The sequence below is a fragment of the Cyprinodon tularosa genome, unplaced genomic scaffold, assembly GCF_016077235.1.
Source record: "Cyprinodon tularosa strain WSP-4 unplaced genomic scaffold, ASM1607723v1 ctg570, whole genome shotgun sequence".
NCBI lineage: Eukaryota > Metazoa > Chordata > Actinopteri > Cyprinodontiformes > Cyprinodontidae > Cyprinodon > Cyprinodon tularosa.
This window is the reverse complement of record NW_024039308.1, coordinates 353,137-374,545: the sequence shown is the minus strand read 5'-3', so window position 1 is coordinate 374,545 and position 21,409 is coordinate 353,137. Positions and strand designations below refer to the sequence as shown.

The 21,409-nt window shown below is 39.6% G+C and overlaps 1 protein-coding gene across 1 annotated transcript; it reads right to left on the bottom strand.

Moving 5' to 3' along the window:
• Positions 1 to 1,899: 1,899 nt before the first annotated feature.
• fam83c (family with sequence similarity 83 member C) lies at positions 1,900 to 21,137 on the bottom strand. The gene is made up of 5 exons (XM_038306066.1): positions 20,637 to 21,137; positions 12,473 to 12,640; positions 10,361 to 10,485; positions 5,285 to 5,518; positions 1,900 to 4,084 (listed from the first exon to the last, which is right to left on the bottom strand). The coding sequence occupies exons 1-5, from the start codon at positions 21,135 to 21,137 to the stop codon at positions 3,331 to 3,333; spliced, it is 1,782 nt and encodes a 593-aa protein (XP_038161994.1). The 3' UTR covers positions 1,900 to 3,330.
• Between the last annotated feature and the right edge of the window lie 272 nt (positions 21,138 to 21,409).

Here is a 21,409-nt window from a genome sequence, read left to right as displayed (position 1 = left end):
CAAGTTCAGGAGTACAACTTTAGGAACGTCTAAGTCTTTATTTCTCCCAAAGCAGCAAAGACAGAACAACAAAATGGGTCAGAAAACTAACGTACGAGCTAAACATTAGCTTAGATTTTTTTTAAATTATGAATTCATAGCAGCTGTTAAATATCAACCACCTCAAACACCTGGATTATCATTTATCTTCTGTACTAAAAACTGCTGAGTTTACATATTAAAAAAAGTTAGTTTCTGACCTTAGATTCATGTTTTAGCTGCAGCTTTTTTTTGTTCAGTGCAAGAAAAGATAAAAAACTTTGGGAAGAAATCCTAAAATCTGTGGGACAAAGTTTCTGGACTATGTTACATATTTACCTAATCAAGGCCGGACTCAAGGACGCTGAGACAAACAACCAACAACTAGACGCACATGAAGAACAAAGAGGCTGGATGAAGGAGCAGAACCAGCTGGGAGAGGCAGGAAAAGTGCTGCATCCTGCAGATAACAGCCTGCTGCACATGAGGAAATGCTGCCAGAGCATCTAAACATGTGCTGGATGTTTACAGGGAACCACCGGAGCATGATCCTGCTCTGCAGGCCAGTATGAGTTCACCCGGATCCCTACATGTAGAACGACACGCCGACTGTTACGGTTTTCTAACAACAAACAGAGCTGATCTCAACTGTTTTTAGTCAACGCTTAAATAGAACCCGTAACCCTGATGAGATATCCCGGAATACAGAGCTGACCCACCAGTTAAACCAGTCATAATTTGGTTGGTTCAGCACTGGTCTACCTGACCCAGTAAAACCACAGATTCTACTGAGGTCAGCGAGCCCACAGTTAACGAGGCTGATATCATCTTCGTTTTCTATCTCAGTGTTTGTCCCAGGACTGATCACTGAGCTGCTTACATTGTTCGGTCCGGTTAGGTGACTCTGCGGTCCATTGTTCACCAAGTGGTCGAGGACCCGGATCCTGGGACCTCGACTTCCTGACAGGAAAACATAGATTCTAAGGTTCAGGGAGGAATACTAAGAGCTGAAAACCTTCAGGACAATCTCATCCATTTCTGCTGAAGAGAAGCAGCTCTGCAAAACACATCTAAAGAAGTCAATGTATGTTTGGGAAATGGCTTTAATGCATGAAGAAGGTGGAACTAGAATCCAAAGATATCAGCTTTTAGCCGATCTGGACTCATCATTGACGTGTTTTCCTTCCTGGAAACAAGGCTGAAAACATCTCAACCGAAGTACAACAAAAGACAAAAGATTCACATAATAGGAAACTGTGCTTAGAGAGATGACTTAATTTCTTATTAGTTCAGAAATTGAGTAATTGAAAAAAAAGGTTAAATGGGAAGACAATGAGAAATAAACATGTAAATAAAAATTATGAGAAAGAGACACGTTTTAATCTGTTAAATGTTTCTTTTTACTGAGCTAATTTAAAAACAATATCACCTTCAGGCATTTTATCAGAAAAAAATTATAGATTATAAAATCTCAATTTTAATCTAAATTCTAAGATTTTTTTTTTATTTAACTGTAAAAAAGAAGTGAGCCTATCTAATCTGAGAGAAAAAGTTTAATTCTCCTCAGCTTCTGTCTAAAGTATGAACCTGATAAATAAAATAAAATGAGAACACTTATTCGTTTTTTGTTTTTATTAAAATTTGTTCATCTTAAAAATTAAGACCAACTTTAACAAAAGTTAAAAGTTCACATGTTCCATGAATAATAAAAGAAAAACATTAAAACAATCAGGATTTTTTTTTTCAAAATGACATTTTGCTGAACTTAGAATAAAAAGCGTAAAAAAAAAAAAAAAAATCTCACAGAAAAAAAGCCGTAAACAAACCAAACATGATCAACATCATTCCTTATTGCTTATCGCCCTGATGTGCTGGCTGATGATCATCACAAGTGTTTAACGTCAAAGCATTAACTGCCTTTGTTTTGGTTAAACTATATACAAATCTGGATATAAAGACTTCAGACCCATCCAAGTGAAATCAGAGTTACATCATCATCTGATCTGCTGTGAGGGAAAAAAAATCCCGGAAAATTTACATCTATTACTGTTGATGTTTTACTGCTGATCAGAGCGTCTAAAGTTTGTACCTCGGACAGAATTGGGTCAGAATGTGGCTGTAAACCTTAAGGCAGGACGATCAGAGGATCAAGGCACGTGTGACCATGTAACAAGTATGATGTGGGATTCTTTACCGACAATCAGGCATTAAAAGCTGCACACAACGAGAATAAAACAGTCAATTATTATTTAACAGTTTTAACAAAATGAATCAGTTTTAGGGTCTTTGTTTTCAGTGGATTGTGCAGCAAATTAAACCTGATTTCTCTTCTTTTTATGGTAACTGGAATCTTAACACCAAATGTGCTTGTTTGGTTCCTTACAAAGGCTTTTTTCGAACCAGAAAGTTTCTTTTTTGTTAGGAGAGGTAGAACAGAAAGTTTCACTATATACTGATGACGCTTTAATGTTTATCGCTAATCCTGAGAAAAATGTTGCTCCTTCATTATTGGTCCGTTTAGTCTCCCAGACTTTCATAAGAACTTAAATTTGCTTCCTGTTAAACTCATTATCTCTGCTGGATCATTTATATGTTTATAACTAAAGGGGAATAAAGGCTCAGTTTGAGCTGCAGCCTCTACCTGAAGCCAACAGCACCCATTAAACCACCTCCTCTAGGGAATGATATACAGTGCATTCATAAAACATTAATAATATTACATTCAATTTCAAGAAGATTAATTAGTTTGGTTATAAATTCAACAATATCAACTTAATTAACCTGACATTTTAGTGATTTTAAGACTTTAATCTTAATCTAATTGCTGTTAATTGGAGATGTCAGGGATGTGTTGAAGAAAATGCTTTAAATCCAATTTCTTTGTACACTAAACCATTTTAAGATTACATTTATTTACATTTAGAGAAAATGTTCCTGGAGTGTCGAGAAGGTTTTATCTGGTAGCTCTTGCTCCACTCTATAAGTTTACAGAACATGAGGAGTTAACAGCAGTAGACGACTTATAAAGAATACATTTTTCATATCAGGATCATCCTAAAAACAGAATAATCCTTTTAAACAGTTGTTCCTTATTCTATTTAAGAGGCTTAACAGTTTCAGGAGTGAAACTAAACAGGAGCTCGGAGCCAAAAATGGCTGCCTACGCTTTATTTCCACGCGTCCTGTGGAAGATAACAAAGAGCTTGTGAAGAATTCAAATGGTAACTGATAAGGAAGCAACAGCTCTAAGTCCGAGCAGTCCGTTCTCTGGGTTGTGAACGAGGACACAAAGAGACGCTCCGTAGGGAAGCTTCAGTTTTTGCTCTTGAGCTCAAAGCGGCTGTAAACCTGCTTTACTTTCATCTTGTTGTAGTGATTCACCAGGTCCAGCTTGCTGTGGCCTAACGTCATCCGCTTCTGGTCCTGGCGACTCATGAAGCCCGGTGGAGACGTTGGCGGCGGCGGGCCCTGCTGGCTTTCCGGTTCCGGCTGAGAGAGTTCTGGTACTCCCCAGGGTGGAGTGTTCAGAGGGGATGGAGGCCTGCGGAAGTTGTAGGTGTCTTTGGAGTACGGCATGATTTTGTCGGATAATTTGTTAAGGAACTGGCCTTGAGGCGACCTCTGCATCTGGGGGAGTTTGGCGTCGCTGACCTGGGAGGGGGGCTGGTGCTTCGGGGTGCTATGAAACATGGAGGATTTTTCATACAAACCCAGTCCCTGAAACTTAGAGGTTGTTCCTCCAATATTTCCTCGCAAGGGTTCCCCAGATCCGGGTTTGTTCCACTCGATGCCCGCCGATTGACCATAGCTTGGTATCTGGCGGTCAGTAATCAGGTTGTGACTGGTTCCTCCATTAGGAGAACCTCGCACTGCAGAGGTTGGTCCTCCTACTCTCAGCGGACCTCCAACTCTTCTCTCGGGGCTTTGGAGGGCTGAATCCTTCTTCTCATGACCCGGAGAGACCTTGTAGACGTTGTTGGAGGTCATTCCAGGAGCAACCTTAATACTGGACACACTGTTGCTGGACTGGCTGCTGGAGTGATCAGAACAGCTCCGGTCCCGTTGCCTACAGGAGGAGAGACAGGCAAGATCAACTCACTGAAAAAATAATCCACTTCATCAGGAAACTTCTTAGGTTTGCCTGAGACTCCAGACCCAAACAATTGGTTCAATCTGGGATCTAACATGAGTCTGGATGAATGAGAACAGTTTGGATCAGATTGCCAACAATTTCACCAACAGAAGCAGTTACAGGTTCTGATCTAATTACCAGGTTAACAAAACCAAGACCAAGTAACTGGGGCCAGAACCTGGATTCTTTCTTTTTTTTAAAGGGAAATGAACTAAAAAGCCAAACAAAGCAGCTGTGGGGAGTTGTTTTATAGAATAAAAAATAAAAGCATGATTTAGATTAACATTTTAAACTGAAGTAATTGGAGTATTTCTACAGATTTGTTATGGATTTTCCTCTAATTCGTTAAACAAAAGGAGGAAAAGGAGCCGAGACAAAATATAGTCTTTAATCAATCTGAGAGAAATGAAAGAAACACTAGGGCTGCAACTAATGATTATTTAGCAAAATGATTAATCTGTTGCTTATTTTTTAGATTAATCTATTAATAACCGGGATAGTAAAAGGAAGAATATTTTTTACGAAATTAAACCAGGTGAAAAGAAAGTTTTCCACTTGAGGAGTTCTGGATAGAGCATACTGACAGATAAACTTTTATTTTTTAGCTTAAATTCAAAATATATATATATATATATATATATATATATATATATATATATATATATATATATATATTTTTTTTTTTTTTTTTTTTGACACAATTACTGCTCCAAGTTGGTCGCTCTATCAGCTAAAGGCATGTTTTAAAGTCTCTATACTCCAATTAACAATTAATAAATTAATCAATTACTACATGGACGATTATTTCAATAATCAATCACAATGAATCCGATTAATTGTTTCAGCCCTAAAAAACACACAAAGCTACCCAATACAACCATATTTTCCTGAATAATCTGACGTACTCCTAAAAATCTAGTTTCTATCTATAGATGAAATTTAACAGCAACACAAACTTAAATTCAAACCAGAGGTTTCTGAGAAGAAATGAGCAAATAGAGAGGAAAGATGTATAATTTATTAGGAGCATCTCACATGCTGCTGGGAGCTTTGGGAACAGACTGGAAACTTACTGAACCGCTTTCTGGTTAAAATTAATCTTCATGCTAAACATCTACCAGGCTGAACGCCTACCTGTCAGAGTGTAGATCCAGCCCCATTGGCCCGCCGATCCCCATGGTTATCCCATGGGGCAAAAAGGACTGATATGGTGGAAAATAAGGCATGTCGTCTTCTTCCGGGTTGAATCTGTCGATGATCTGCGAGTCGGCGTACAGACAGCGGAACTCCTTGTCGAAGCTGTCGGTGATGACGCCGGAGAAGTGCATCACCATGTTGCTGTGCACCTGAGCCGACAGCCAGGTGAAACTGCAGAGAGGAGGCCCAGAATAAAAACCCAGATTTTACTTTTTATTATCAGGAACTTAAAGATCAGCAGAGAAAACAAAGTAGTTTTATACACAAATTAAACAATCATCACAGATCTGACCATCCGAGGAACTTGACACATGTCAATCTAAGAATAAAACAAGTTACTACATGTAAAGGCTTCTGATATAAACTATAAATTGAGTGACAAATCAGGGTTAAGAATGGACTTTGTTCGTTGGTGGGAGGCCTGTTAACCGGTTATCAGCATCTGGTCAATAAAATCTGATGTACAGGAATTATAAAACAGCAAATAAATGCTGCTCTGAGCATCTATCAGCAATTATTGTGTAAATGATCTCCCTCCCTCCACCTCCAGATGATAAAGCAGCGTTAACCGTTTCCTGCCTGCTGATGAGTCACCGCCGTGACTCATTCCATCAATCAGGACATTTATTGGGTTTATTTGGCTGCAATAATGGACAAATAACAGCTTGAGCGTCGACATCTCTCTAGAGAAAATGCATGTTTGCATTTAAAACATGTATTCATTACTGAGAGAAAGAATCCAAACCTTAACAGGAAATCTGATTCTTTTAAACAAGAATTGGTCATCGTGCTGTATTGAATATTAATATTAATATCAGCCTGAAGAAATAAATGAAATTAAAAGGAATAATGGTTATGAATTTATTCAAACAATAGAAAAACTGTAAATTATTTCCATATATTTAATATTACTAAATAATCGTATCTTTTGAGTTTTGTTTCAACCTTTTAGTGATTTTAATTGAAGAGAAAACTTGGTTTTCTGTAAGCCAACCTATTTACTACAATAATATTAATAACTATTATTAGTAGTTATAGTTTATTTATATTCATTAAAAAGAAATGCATTAAAAAGAAGATAGAAATTTCATTAAGAAGTTCATTTCTAAATCTTTCTTAAATTAATACAAAAGCATTTACTTTGACTAAAAATATCCAGCTTACTTATTTAAAGCTCTTTAATAAAAGTGGAAATAAATTGAAGTTATCTTTAGCAGTGAATTTTTGATATAATTACTGCTCCAAGTAGGTTTTTCTATCAGCCAAAGGAATGTTTTAACACTAAATGTTTATGTAATGCCTTTTATCAGATGCAGGCGAGTTTGACAGTCTGTAATAATAACTACAGGAACTACAGATTAAAGATAAAAAGTTCAATGCAGACGTTTTCTGTCGTTTTTCTCCTTGCACCAGGTTTGTAGAGGCGTTTCTAGACCTAACCTCCCCTCAGCATCACACCTCCCTCGCAGCCCTGACCGGCCGAGGAGCTCACTTTAATCTTATTGTCATGAGAAGAACCATTTCTGTAGGAAGACATCATTTCTGTAGGATATCGATGTGAAAGTTGTTAAACCTGTTGGGTCAGATGGCTCTGCAGCATTTTTCCAGCAAACAGCAACATGAATGGAAGTGTCTGTGAAACCAGTTTAACCAGCTTTGAGTCAGCTGCAGCCAATCGGTGAAGCCGCCGATGTTTCCCTGAAGGAAACGCTCAGATCAGCCATGAGCCTCCCCTGCACCCTTTACTGCTCCGCTTCATCAAACTTTTACTTCACAGAGTTATAAACTCATAATATGTTCAGCCAAGTTAAGATAAAGCAGCATCTTTTTATCTGCTTCCTGGAATATTAAATTTTTTTTACATTAAAATTTCCAGTCAGGAACTGAGCTAATAAACCAGTTTGATGAATTATTAATGAAGCTCCTCCAGTCTGTCCTTTCATTCTCTATTGTTTTACAGTTTTCACTGGAACGTCTTAAAAAAGAAAAAAATTACCATCATCGTGAACAGATAAAGATTGTCTCTTCTTCTTGGCCACAGGCTGGGATATATTAGGCAGTCTTTGAACAGTACGTCCTTAAAGTTGATAGAAAATTTGGGTGAGAAAATCTGCAAAGCTGCAGCTGATGCATCCAAATGATCCAACATGGGATCAGAAGTGAAACATAAATTAATGCAACTTGAGAGAAGAAGCTGAACCGTGCTGTTGGCTACTGTAGCTCACAGACTATGTGCAGCTATGCATGCTGAGTCAAGTTTACCGCTGCAAGGACCAATTTTAAAATTAATTTTAAAAGCTGCAGATTCGATTGAGAGCGTTGCATCAAATTTTTGATGCATGAAGGTGTGGCGACGTGATAAAACCTGACTTAAGTGCTTCATTCCAGAGCAACATAAAATGTGCCAGCCTGTGCCGACCCAACCCTCATACCTGCAGCACAGCGGAAGCCAAACCCCAACCCGCCTCAGCCTCCAACGGATCAGACTGAAGACGGATTGAACAGAAAAACTCCAAGAAACTTTCTGCTCCCTGATAGTGACAGCCTGGGGTTTTACAAGCTGTAGCAGGAGTTATAATTACACCATCAAGTACACGCAGTAATTATCAACACTTCTCTGAACTGATCTGTGACAACAGCTTGGTAAAAACGAAGTCTCAGTTAGCCCAGCAGCTTCGCAGCAGTTTGACACTCAGACACCCTCAGCATCACTTCAGAGGACATCGCTAAAGCATTGAGCTGAGTCTCCACTCTAAAGCTGGACCCATTTACTCGTCACATTGGGCGATTTGTCCATTAAAGGAAGTCAAGTCCTCATGATGCGAGTAGGAAAGCTTTACAAAAAGAGACAAATAAACACTTTGGAGTGAAAGCTGCAGAAAGTGGAGCTCAGTCTGAGCTGAGGATGAGTAACTGAAGCGACACCAGGTTTTTTTTCCTCGAGAACATTCAGATCACACAATGGCTGCTTTTAGAACAAGTTTCTTTACTCAGTCGGAATTATTTCTGTGATGAAAGTACAGCAGGATCCAAGATTCATGACAATCAACAGTAGAGCCATAAACTAGGGACGCAAGTTATTCAAAAATAAGTTAACCCTTTAAAGCCCGATCCAAGAATAAAACAAAACAGAAAATTATATATTTTTTTTGGTTTGAAGTCCTTATTTGGCCTTTTAACAAAATATGTAAAAAGAAAAAACAGAAATACATTTTTGATATTAATAATTTATTACTATGCGATAAGTCAAGATTATTTTTGTGTAGTCTTCTGCCCTCTGTTATCAGGTATATCTGATTGTGTACAATAGGATTTTGAGCAAAGTTTTTACCATTAAATTATGCAAAAGGTGTCAGACGCAAAACATTTAAGAAACAGTATGTATCAAATATGATACATTTGGCATTACAGGGTTAAATTTAATCAATCATCTAACAATTAATTGATAAGCTGCCAATTTCCTAAAAGCCTGAGTTTACCAGTGTATAAAGACGGTCATGAAAAACACATTAATTAAAATATGATGATTTGAAAAAATAAATTTGATATGAATATGAATAAATATGAATAAAATATAAAGCAGAGACCTTTATGATGAAAAAAATATGATAAAGTAATATGATAAAGTAAAATATATGAAACTTTTGCGAGATGTAAGGTTCAAATGGATCAACTTTGAGACGCACTAAACAGCCGAAGCAGCACCCATCTGGGAAATGTATGGACTTGTTTGTTTTCAGCCTAGACTTAATAATAAACAGCAGAAGATGCAGGTTTTTTATTACCGAGGTAAATCCAGCATTAAAACTGGCTGTGATGTCGGCCTCATGAGATTCTGTGGGTCAAACACAATAATTTAATTTATTTTATGACATCTTTTGTTTTCCTTACCATTTATATAAAACCATCTGTTTCCACCGATCTCTCAGATTTTTTGTGGACTGTAGAAAGCAGACGTTGCTAATTGCAATTTATTATTATTTGATGTTCAATCACAAAATTAAAGCTCTTCATTATCTAATCTTTTCCATTGACTGGAATCAGTCTTATGTTATCTGGAAGTGTTGCTCTATCTCTCTAAAATGAAAGTGTTGGCCAGAAAAAACTGTTTAGTTGAAACATATATAGCAGGTCAGATAAATATAAACCATAAAAATATAGATATTGGAAGGCTAATGTTGAAGGTCAGCATCAGGTTTTGATTAAATTCAGAGAGCAATATCTGCAGGGCTCCTACTCCATAGTTCAACAATTCGCCGGATCGCTTTCATTTAATAATTATGGATCATAATAGAAAAATAAACGGTAATTGTCGAAGAAGCGACAATTAAAATAAAGCAGTACGCTAATCCTCATGGTCCCATATCCCCAGGCAGACATGGCTTCAGTGTTGATCATTCCAGGCCAGCGTAACTTCTGTAATTCATTATGTTTGTGTAACCTACAAACCATGTTATAAACCAGTTTTCTGCCAGGTGCTGATTTAATGTTTTTATATTTAGTTTAGTTTTATTCCGAGGAGAATAAAAGGAAAACCATGAGTTGGTTGAACTCTGCCCTCCGTGTCTCTTATCTGCTCGCTGGGCGTGCAGCTGTGAGAACAGGTGACGCTCTGGTATTTCACAAACTGTTTTAACCACCAGCAGCGTCTGGCTGACAGCCGTGCTGCACGTCGGCTTCATCAGCTTCTCCACAAAGATTTGCAAACTCATGTGAGGCTTCCTCTGTCAGTCCTGCTTATCAGCATGGATGCAAAGTTAACGTCAGGCTGCAGAAGGCGAGCAGTTTAAAGGCAAACTGTCCTGTTCTCCCCTGAAATACGAATAAATGCTGATGAATCTTTTGATTGCTCTTAAATACCTTATTGAATGTGTTTTTATCTGTATACCCTTTAATTTATATCCCCTCTTCTTAAATAGTCTTTTTTAAATAAATAACTAAAAACAAAGTTCAGGGCCGTCTCTCTCTGCCTCAGCAGCTTTCAGGTCAGGGTTTGAGATGCTGTCCTCTCACCTGTATGAGCCAGCAATGACCTCCTCACAGTCGATGATCATGAACTTCTCCAGGACCTGACCGGTGAACTTCTTCCCACCTCTGGTGCAGTACGTGTCGCCGCAAACGCTGCGGATTCTCATATTCTGCAAAACAACAGATGGACGCAAACAAAGAAAACAGCTCAGCAACATACAGGTAAAATATTTGATCATTCTAAGAGTTTGAAATAAAGCATCTAATGCAGCATTTATGGGTTTGGATAGAAGGAAGCAAACAGAAATCTGCAAGACAATTGCAAGCGCTGTTAGTTTTATACACAACAATTATTAAAAAAAGTTTCCCCTATTATATAAAATAAAAACTTTAGAAAGCTACAGATATAAACTTATTTTAAAAACTTAAGGAATATTTGACTGTTTGGAAGAAAACATGAAGGCCTGAGGAGTGGAGCTAAGTTCTGGACAGAACCAAGAATCACTGCATATGTGCAGCATTATGCGCATCATTGCATTAGCTTTATATTCTTTAAAAATACACTTGACCAGAATAATTAAAAGATTTTCATGAAAAGGTAAATAATCTAGAAAACCAGACTTGCTTTGACTGCTTGGAGTCAAATGTCATGCATTCAGATTTTAAATAAAGACCAATTAGAATGAGAAAAAAGGCTAAATGTTACTTAGTACATCATCAAAACTCTGCAGCCCTAGTTTACAGATCAACCCACCAGAGCATCGGGTTCAGCTTCCAGTTATCAGATCATCATGACGGCATCTTCAAAGATTCACAGCTCTCAAACTTTACAACCACAACTTTTATTTAAGTCGGATTCCTGGCAGACCTACATGAAGGCTATTAAACTACATGTACTGACAAGGGCGGAGCTAAAGGGGTAACCGTGGTAACACTGGCCACATCTGGAAACTACGGGCCTTTCCCAATCAGTGGCTGCTCCCTCCCCCTACTCACTACACACTATGGCCTTTCCTCCCGCTGCCGGAACAGGAAGCTGTCGTCACCATGGTAGCAGTCTGAAATCGGACAGCGACTGTTGCCATGATACGCCGGCGGCTGGAGATTCATCCTGATGGACATGCTCCACTCGCAGCTTCATCAATTTTTTTTTTTTTATAAAATATTTAATTATGTTCAGTTCTGACTTTATTTGCAATTCAATTCAGTTGATGTCATCTTAGGGCACGTCACAGAAACAATTCAACCAGATCATACATACAGATTGGTTCAAAGTTTTCTAAGTGCAAACAGTGCAATAATTTGTCAAAACAATTGCAGCTTTGACTAAAGGATTTATATAGCTTTGTGAAAGGATATTTGTTGGTGAGGTGTTTCTATATTCAGAGTATCTGTGTAATGCATTTGCAGAACGTTCTTTTATACGTCCCGTCCACCATAATTTGGTGCTGGTGGACTGGGAAACAGATCCTCGCTCTATGGAAGGCCTTATCAGCCACTCGCAGTTGTACATGAATAGTTTCAGATGGGACTCAATATGGCCGACCCACCACAGGCATGCGCTACCAGAATGAGTATTGGGTAGGGAGAGGGAGTGGCCACTGACTGGGAAAGGATTGATAGTCACCATTTTTTTCGTTTCATCAAAAGTTGACCAGTTCAACCCGAAGGACGCCTGTTTTTACCAGAATGAAACCACAGAGGGGATCATTATAGCTGAAGGCATTTGTATTTATGAGGCCAAACTTAGGGGTTGGCAAAGTCTCAGTAATGCACTTCCTGTTTCGTCTCTTCTTCTGGTGGCAAAATCCAGGCTGGTTTTCTCTGCAGCGCCATCCACTGTTTTACCTAAGCGCTGCAGCTCTTCAGCCTCGCCTAAATCACACATAACGCCGCTGTTTGGAGAATTTATATGAGACAACATGACCGCCATGACCGCATGGGCTGAATGCAAAATGACCTTTGACCTCTGAGCTCAAGTAGAAGAGCAGTTGACCAAAAATCAATGCAGAAGTGCTGCTTCAACAAACAACTCCTAATATTCCACAAAAACCGACAATAAGAGGCATTATCATTGGTCATTTGGACTAAAACATAGAATATGAATCTTATAACTGAACTTGTGGTTCAGTTACAGCCCTGTGGTTCCAAACTTACCATCAGGTGCGAGTTCTGGATGTCCAGCGCCGCACACATGTCTGTGAAGTAGCTCAGATTCTTCTCGTCCAGCAGGATGTAGACAGGGACTCGCCGCTTGTTGGACGCCTCCATCAGGTCGCACATCAGGTCCACGTCTGTGAAGATGTCCATCACCACGGCGATGACCTATAGAGACAGCAGCAGTCAGTCGATCTGCCTCAGAAGCTTTGTGCTGAAACATGTTGGATGTTCCCTTCTGGGGTCCATAGGTTCTCCTCACCTTCAAAAGTGCTAAACGTCAAAGGTTTTTTAGGCTTTCTAAAGATTTTTGTTTTCTGTGAGCTTTAGCTGATGTTAGAAGGAGGAATGTTTCTCTGTTAAGTTAGCGTTATTTTTTTTATTTTCTTAATCAGGCTGTAAATCAGCTCCATGTTCTGTTTCTTGAATTGATAACAGGAACTCCAGCTCTGATTCTGACCTCCTGACCTTCTCTATTTATCTCCTCGCCTCCTGTCTCTTCCCAGCTGGAAACTCATCTCTTACTGACGCCTCTGTGTTATTTTCCGGGTGGAATTTTACAGAGCCGGGTTAGAAGTGAGATCTGAAGCAAAACAAATCGGCTCAGGAGGAAGAACATTTACTTTTCATAAATAAACCAGGAAGAAGCATGCGTGGGAGGCGGAGGAAGAATTTTAATACAACCTGATTTAATCTACTATGTTACAGTAAAAGCTTCAGCACTCAGACCCATCTGGACCCGTTTGGAGCTGAATGTCCAGAACCTCACAGTAAGAACCAACATATTGATTTACACCCCATGGAAACAGACACATATATAACTTATAAACAGACAGGTTAGCATCTATTTGTTTCATTTTTTTTAACTCTAAGGACCTTCGGTCACCATCTGCTGCTCAAACTGGTCATAAACTTTCAGGTAATTTCAGACTAAGATGAAGCATACAACATAACTCAATCACAATGCTCCTTTCTAAACCGGTTCATCTACAGCTGTGATCATTTAATCCAGATTATCTCCTTATTTGTCAGTGTTATTCAGGTTTGTTCCAGGTTTTATCTTTAAACCATTTCTATACGTTTGAGTAGTTTTCCTTTCTTCTATGCTGTTTTATTTTGGGTTTTTCTTTGCGTTGCTCTGTTTACAGGTGTGTGTTTTCACAACAACAAGGTAGAAAAACATCAACAATGACCTCAGAGAAGCAGCTTCTCCTGTTTATTAGAGATCAACGCCGATATCGATTATTATGACATCAGTCTAGCTGATCTCCGATAAGCGCTGCTAATTTTTGTTGCTTGATTTTTTAGACCAGTATGTCTTTCTTTTCCTCCCTTTACAGGATAAAATTACTTCACACTAATAAATGTTGCAATAGTCCCAATTTAAACGATGGAAAACAACAACAAACCAAACATTAATAATGAAAAGCCAATGGAGGGAGCAGCAATTCATGCACTTCATGTGATCAGAAGGCATTGATGCTGAAAGTACTGATAATTCGCCGAAAGAGAGGGTATCGACAGATACGATAAATAAAAAAGCAAATATCGGCTAAAATGATGAGCTGGCCAATGCATCCATCTACACTTTATACATGGAGGGTAAACAGGCCATCTTCAAATCAAGAACACTGGAATTTGGACTGATCTTTACATAAAACATGTTTTGGAAAAAACAGACATAATTCATCATCTGTACTGCAGAGGCACGGTGATGGAGGGATGGTGATTTGGACCAAGAACTCCTAATCTGAGGCCATCTGTCAGTCAGTTTGGTCCAAACTGACCTAATATTGAGGCGCTGTCAACTCAGCTATTAAAGCACGAAGCACATCTTTACTCAGATGGAGGAATCAAGAGTTTATTTGTTTAATTTATAATAAAACATCTGAAGGCTGGTACGTAGGTCTATGATCAGGTCTATCGTTTCAAATCAACGCTTCAAATTCAGGACAAAACCGAATCAGCTGCCATTTGTGCTAAAGTTTCATGTTGGAGGTTTATTTACTGCATTGACATATTTATCATTTATGAGCCTAAATAGCAAAAAACTAAATAAAGCTCAATATTTTTGGAGGACCATGTTGCTTTAACCTGATAAACCAGTCTTGGAGCCTTAGGGGGTTAATCCATTCTGCTGTGGGGCCACAGATGCCTCAGAGTTCACAGAATCCACAGCTCAAATCAGAGTCTAACAAAACCCAGTCGACAACCAGCCAACCCGCTACAGCAGAGGTCACGGATTAGCGGACCGCTGTCCGGATCCGGACCCACCTGCTGGCTAATCCTGACCCAACCTGATTTAAAACATCTATAAATTACTGCATGTTGTCCGACGACAGAGTCTAACTTCACATGCACTGCTTCTCCTGTTAATACAGTAAAGACATGTCCAGCTCCACGCTGCATGTGATCCAAATGATCCAATGAGCTGCTGTCAGTCTGGGTTGCTGCTGCTGCTACTTTTAGACACAGCAGACAAACCTGTGTCAAGCCGGGCGATGGGAAAGAAGGAGAAGATGATGAGAAAAAGAGAGCAGAGAAAGTGTGGACTGGTGGAAGAACTATGGTGAACTGGTGAAAGAAAAGGGAAATGGTGCTCAAAGATGACCCTGAACATTTGGAGGATGTTTGGCTCAACCTGCTGCTGTGAAGCAGGATTCTCCACCATGAACAGAATCAACAATAAATCTGGATCCAGGCTCAAAATGAGCTCCTTGGTATGTGCTTTAGAATGGCTTAGTCTCCATTCATAAAGCCCACTGCCAACATTAAGCCATAGAAAAATCAAGAAAAAAAAAGAAAAGGTCAGTTCAGGTGTTTTATAAAAAAAATAAATCAGGAAATTGTCTATATACCAAATTGAAAGATTGTTGTTCTCTGCTTCAAAAACAATCTAGATTTTAATATACAACAACATTGTATTTTTTTATGTTTATATTTATATCCATGTATAACATGGATGCACAAACACCTCATTTTATTTCAGTGTTAAATTCTGTTTAAAGTAACGGATTATAATAAAAAATGTCTCCGGATCTTTACTGGTTTTTGATGTTTTTGTTCGGACCTCAATGTTTTTTAATTGGTTACGCCTGCTCTACAGCTTTGTCTGTAAAACGGCCTCAGCGAGAGACTAAAGATAATTTCTGATTAATTAATTTGGACGAAGAAAAACTTTGACTTCTTGCATGTAATGAAAAGAGAAAATACGTTAGAGCTAGAGGGCATAAATTAGACTGAATGCTTAAGATCCAGAAGAAAAACAGAGAAGAAAAGCAGCAAGTAGCTGCATAGCAGAGCTACCAAGAAAACTAAGATGCAACCAAACAGTCTATTGTCTCTTCTTTTACCCATGCAACTAACCAGTCATCCATTTATTTTTGAATAATTATGAATGCAGATGTTTATGAAATGCACCATCTGTTCACTTTAACTGGTTATTACTCTATAATAAATACGTTGCAACAGTTTAAACCAGGTTTCTCTCCAACCTTCCAGCTCCTTCCTGGCAGACAGAGGGGGAAAACCTTATGTTAGTAGGGGTGGACAATAAATCAATTTAAATATATAAATAATATAAATATTAGTTCAACAACGTTGGTATGACTTTTAACAGATTTCAGATATTTAATATACATTACATTTATCGATAAAGCATTTGATGTTTCAGGTTTTATGTGTTTTGTTTTTTAAAGCCAGTATTTGTAAAATATTATATTGGAAGATTTTAATAAAATGGCAAAATAATTGTCATTAAGTTGTACAGGATAATCAAATCATTATTGTAAGTGTTTCTGTTTGTTTTTTGTTGTTGTTTTAAATCAACATTGAAACCATATTAACCAAAAGTAGGACATAGATCCTGATAAACGTTTTGGTCATATTGTCCTGGTGTATTTTAACAACTTGTAATCATAATAAACTATTATCCGATTTGAGGTTCATCAAGGCTCCGTTCTCGCACCTCTTTCATTTCATACTGATCGGCTCCCTCGGCTCAGTTCATAGTATATAAAGCATAACATCATCTGCATCAAACTGAAACACAAGATATGCAGAAACTGCTTTAACCAGTCTGTAAATATCACATAAATATATGCTGCAGCTTCCCCGTCAGACCCAACAATTACTGAACACCTTTCATCGCATTATGGGACATTTATCCAAATCTCTTAGCCTCTGGTACCTAATTTAACTGTAGAATTGCTGTGAGTATAAGGTGCTGTACAAACAAGCTTGTTTAACTGCAGAGCTGATTGTATAAATAACATCCTCTTATGACTTCGCCACATCAATATAACAACATTTTACTTTTATGGCTTTATTGTATAAAAACTGACCAATGTTTTAGTTTCTTTTTCTAGTGCATGGCATCTTTTAGTCATCATGGTTGAGTTTAAGAAAGAGCAGAAGGTGTTTCTACTCATAAAAATACTGGATAAATAACTTGGATAAGAATGATCAACTTATTTTGTTTTCAAATTTCAGTGACATTCAAAATTAGCAGTTTAAGAGAGAACAAAAAGTCCAAAACTCCTTGTTTTGTCTCTGAAGTGCAGCAAATGCAACATTATTTCAAAGCTAAAGGAGATAAAGACTTTTAACACTGGGTGTTTTTTTTTTTGCTTTTAGCTTTATCAGGGAGGGATTTCTGCAGTGTAACTTTTAATTCTTCAGCCTGAAAATAACAGAATAGTGTGGGATCATGATGTTTTTACTTGGATATATTACTCAATAAAACATAAAAAGTGGTGTTAAAACTTCAGAGTGGAGATTAAATCCTTTCCTAACGCAGACAGCGAGTCAACAGCAGCTTTGCAGATATCTTCGGCCCAATCGTAGCCTGGATGTTTTTAAAAACCTTTATCAATCATTTAAAAAAACATAGAAGTTTTTTTCATCTTGTTCATATGTTTACTGCAACCAAACTGTAAAACAGCAGATCCACCATGATGTCACTGCAGTTCAATATCACAAACTAGGTCAAAGGTCGTTTATTGGCTCAATCTGATGAAAAAACAAGTTACAATCAGCCCACGTTTAAAGAAACCTCAGATTTCTGCACATAAAGCTTCTGTATTTATAGACACAAGAGGAGGAAGTGACTCACATGCACCGCGTGCTGGACTGTCTGCAAACAGAACTTGTGTTCTTCTGGGATCAGTCCACAGTTGCACGGATGGGTTTTGCATCAATGTGCAATCGATAATCAGGAAGTTCGAATTTCAGAGAAAAACACACCTCAAAATCTGCAAACTTCATGGACTCACCAGCAGTGGCCCAATGACAGAAAACTCAACATAGAGTGGCTTTAAGCTGCATGTTAAACAAGTAGAACCAGCTGCTACAGAAATTCAGACACTCGGAACAATTCAGAGACTTACACTATATTGCCAAAAGTATTTGCTCACCCATCCAAATTATTGGAATCAGGTGTTCCAATCACTTCCATGGCCACAGGTGTATAAATTCAAGCACCTAGGCATGCAGACTGTTTTTACAAACATTTGTGAAAGAATGGGTCGCTCTCAGGAGCTCAGTGAATTCCAGCGTGGAACTGTGATAGGATGCCACCTGTGCAACAAATCCAGTCGTGAAATTTCCTCGCTCCTAAATATTCCACAGTCAACTGTCAGCTGTATTATAAGAAAATGGAAGTGTTTGGGAACGACAGCAACTCAGCCACGAAGTGGTAGGCCACGTAAACTGACGGAGCGGGGTCAGCGGATGCTGACGCGCATAGTGCGAAGAGGTCGCCAACTTTCTGCAGAGTCAATCACTACAGACCTCCAAACTTCATGTGGCCTTCAGATTAGCTCAAGAACAGTGCGCAGAGAGCTTCATGGAATGGGTTTCCATGGTCGAGCAGCTGCATCCAAGCCATACATCACCAAGTGCAATGCAAAGCGTCGGATGCGGTGGTGTAAAGCACGCCGCCACTGGACTCTAGAGCAGTGGAGACGCGTTCTCTGGAGTGACGAATCGCGCTTCTCCATCTGGCAATCTGATGGACGGGTCTGGGTTTGGCGGTTGCCAGGAGAACGGTACTTGTCTGACTGCATTGTGCCAAGTGTAAAGTTTGGTGGAGGGGGGATTATGGTGTGAGGTTGTTTTTCAGGAGCTGGGCTTGGCCCCTTAGTTCCAGTGAAAGGAACTCTGAATGCTTCAGCATACCAAGACATTTTGGACAATTCCATGCTCCCAACTTTGTGGGAACAGTTTGGAGCTGGCCCCTTCCTCTTCCAACATGACTGTGCACCAGTGCACAAAGCAAGGTCCATAAAGACATGGATGACAGAGTCTGGTGTGGATGAACTTGACTGGCCTGCACAGAGTCCTGACCTCAACCCGATAGAACACCTTTGGGATGAATTAGAGCGGAGACTGAGAGCCAGGCCTTCTCGTCCAACATCAGTGTGCGACCTCACAAATGCGCTTCTGGAAGAATGGTCAAAAATTCCCATAAACACACTCCTAAACCTTGTGGACAGCCTTCCCAGAAGAGTTGAAGCTGTTCTAGCTGCAAAGGGTGGACCGACGTCATATTGAACCCTATGGATTAGGAACGGGATGTCACTTAAGCTCATATGTGAGTCAAGGCAGGTGAGCAAATACTTTTGGCAATATAGTGTATGAGTTTAAAAAAGGTGCAAAACCTGACTTCCAACCTGCATGCAAATCATTTTAACTTCACATTTTCAAAATAATGAAAATGGTTGAAGAGAAAAACACACTTAAAGGAACTTTCAACCCAAAAAAGAAGAAGAAAACCTAAACTGACCAACGTGATGCTGAAAAAATTTATAGGAATATTAATAGTTGATCTATCACTGAAATAATCATTAACTAATTTGGTAATCGATTAATCATTAACTGTGATATACAGATATAAAACCTGCCATTGGCTTAAATAGCAACGCACTCAGAGGAGCAATTAGACCGAAATTGTAAAGAACACTTTGGATTTAAATTTCGTTTTATCCAGGATTCCTAAAGTGACATAGTTTTAGATTAATTTGGTTCTATTTTTGAGTAAAATATTTTCAAAGCACTTTCTTGTCATCTGATTTTTAATCAATAAATCAAAAAAAATAATCAAAAGATTAAATGATTAGCAAAATAATCATTAGATTAAAGAAAAACTAAATTATATAATAACAGTTTAAAAACAACAAGCTTAAAACACTGAAATGCGTTTAAAAAAACATCCAAATCTGTTCAACAGAACCTCCAGGTCTGTTTGGACCCTCAGTCAAACAGGAAACTGATCAGATCAGGGGTCAGCTGCTGAGAGAAGCACCAGGCCAGGGGCCAACCTCCTTGCCCAGGGGCCCGGGGCCTATAAGAGCAGAACAAACATGGCAGCAGGTGGAGGACAGGCGGGTCGGGGCCTGTTGGCTCTAGAGGATTAAGGCAGTCAGCTGGAGGAAACTAAGGGGAACACACCTGTATGACTGCAGATGGTTCCTTTTACCATGCTTAATGAGGTTCTGAGGCGAGGTTTGGACCAGAACAGAACATTAATATCTATCCTGGATGACTTCTCTGAACACAGAGAAACTTTAATCAGACCTTTGCTATCGTTTATGTCTCTGAAAGCAGCTGCTGTAATAAATAGCAGTAAACCTGAGTTTGTAATCAGTATTTCTGAGCTGTTTCTCTTAGGAGGAGCAGCAGCTGCAGACAGACGATCATCATGCAGAGCAAACTGAACATTTTGGATTGTGCAACAGTCTCACAGATATGGAACCCATTTGCATTGTAAATGAATAAAAAGGAAAGGCCCTGTTCCTAAAGCAGTCCGGATTCACTAGAAGCATTTAGATCAGATTCACAGAGACTTTATTTATGTCTCTGGTCAGCTTCACATTTTGGACTTTTTGATGAGTTTTTATAAACTGAACCGGTTCAGGACTGACTGATAAAAACTTTATCTCTCCATCCCTGAAGTTGAATCTATCAGATCTAAATAAAACTTCATCAATTCCTCCACTGATTAAATCACTGATTAATGATCTGACATCCTCCTGAATGTTTGTTAAAGTTTTTTTTTAGAGGAACCTTGGAACTGACCCCAGATTTTAACCTGAAAGCAGGTTCTGGGTTTAGGGCCCCTGAGGTCAAGCACCTCCTCTGTGGCCCCCAGTCTGGACCCTCTTACCTTTTTAGCCTTATTGATCTTGGATCTGATCAGGTCTTTGATGTTCTGGCTCTTGTCCCTCTGGAAGTAGATCTGGGTGTCTGAGGGACCGAACCTGGCCGGGGTCTCCGGCCAGCCGAGCTCCAGCAAAGGCGGCTCATAGTCGGACATCATGGGGAAGTAAGTCCCGGAGGTGAGCTCCGACACGGCGTCCGTGTCCCCGTCTTCCCGGTCGGTGCAGCTGTCGGTGTCGGGGGTCTTGCTGGCCGCATGCTTGCTGATGTATCGGATCTCCAGCGGGGAGAGGAAGTTGAGCTCCCGCTCCTCGGCCAGGACTCTCCGGTACTCCTTCTCTCCGTGCTCCAGCAGCGCGTCCGTGGCCAGCCGGGCCGCCTCGTTGTGGCTGAGCTCCAGCTTGGAGCCCTCCCTCCACGGGTTCTTCACCTCCTCCAACCGGGAGGCGAGCTTCCCCAGCGGCTTCCTGCCGCCGGTGGCCGGCCGCAGGCCCTCGGAGCTGATCATGGTGCTGCAGAGGAGCTTCCACCTGCAGGAGTTTGGAGATTATCGATCTGAAACCTGGAAGCTGCTGAAACTAGTCGCTGCTGCTGCCGCTTTGCTCAAACATTGTCGCTATTTTTATCGCAGAAAGAGGATTAATGTCTAATAAAACAGTCAGATTAAGTAACCCCTACAGCTCCGGCTGCTGATTATAATGCACAGTTTTGTCCTGCTTGACCCAAAGCGGGCGGAGCGTTGAAATGGTCCCAGCTTCTCTGGTTCCGGGCCCGTCTGTC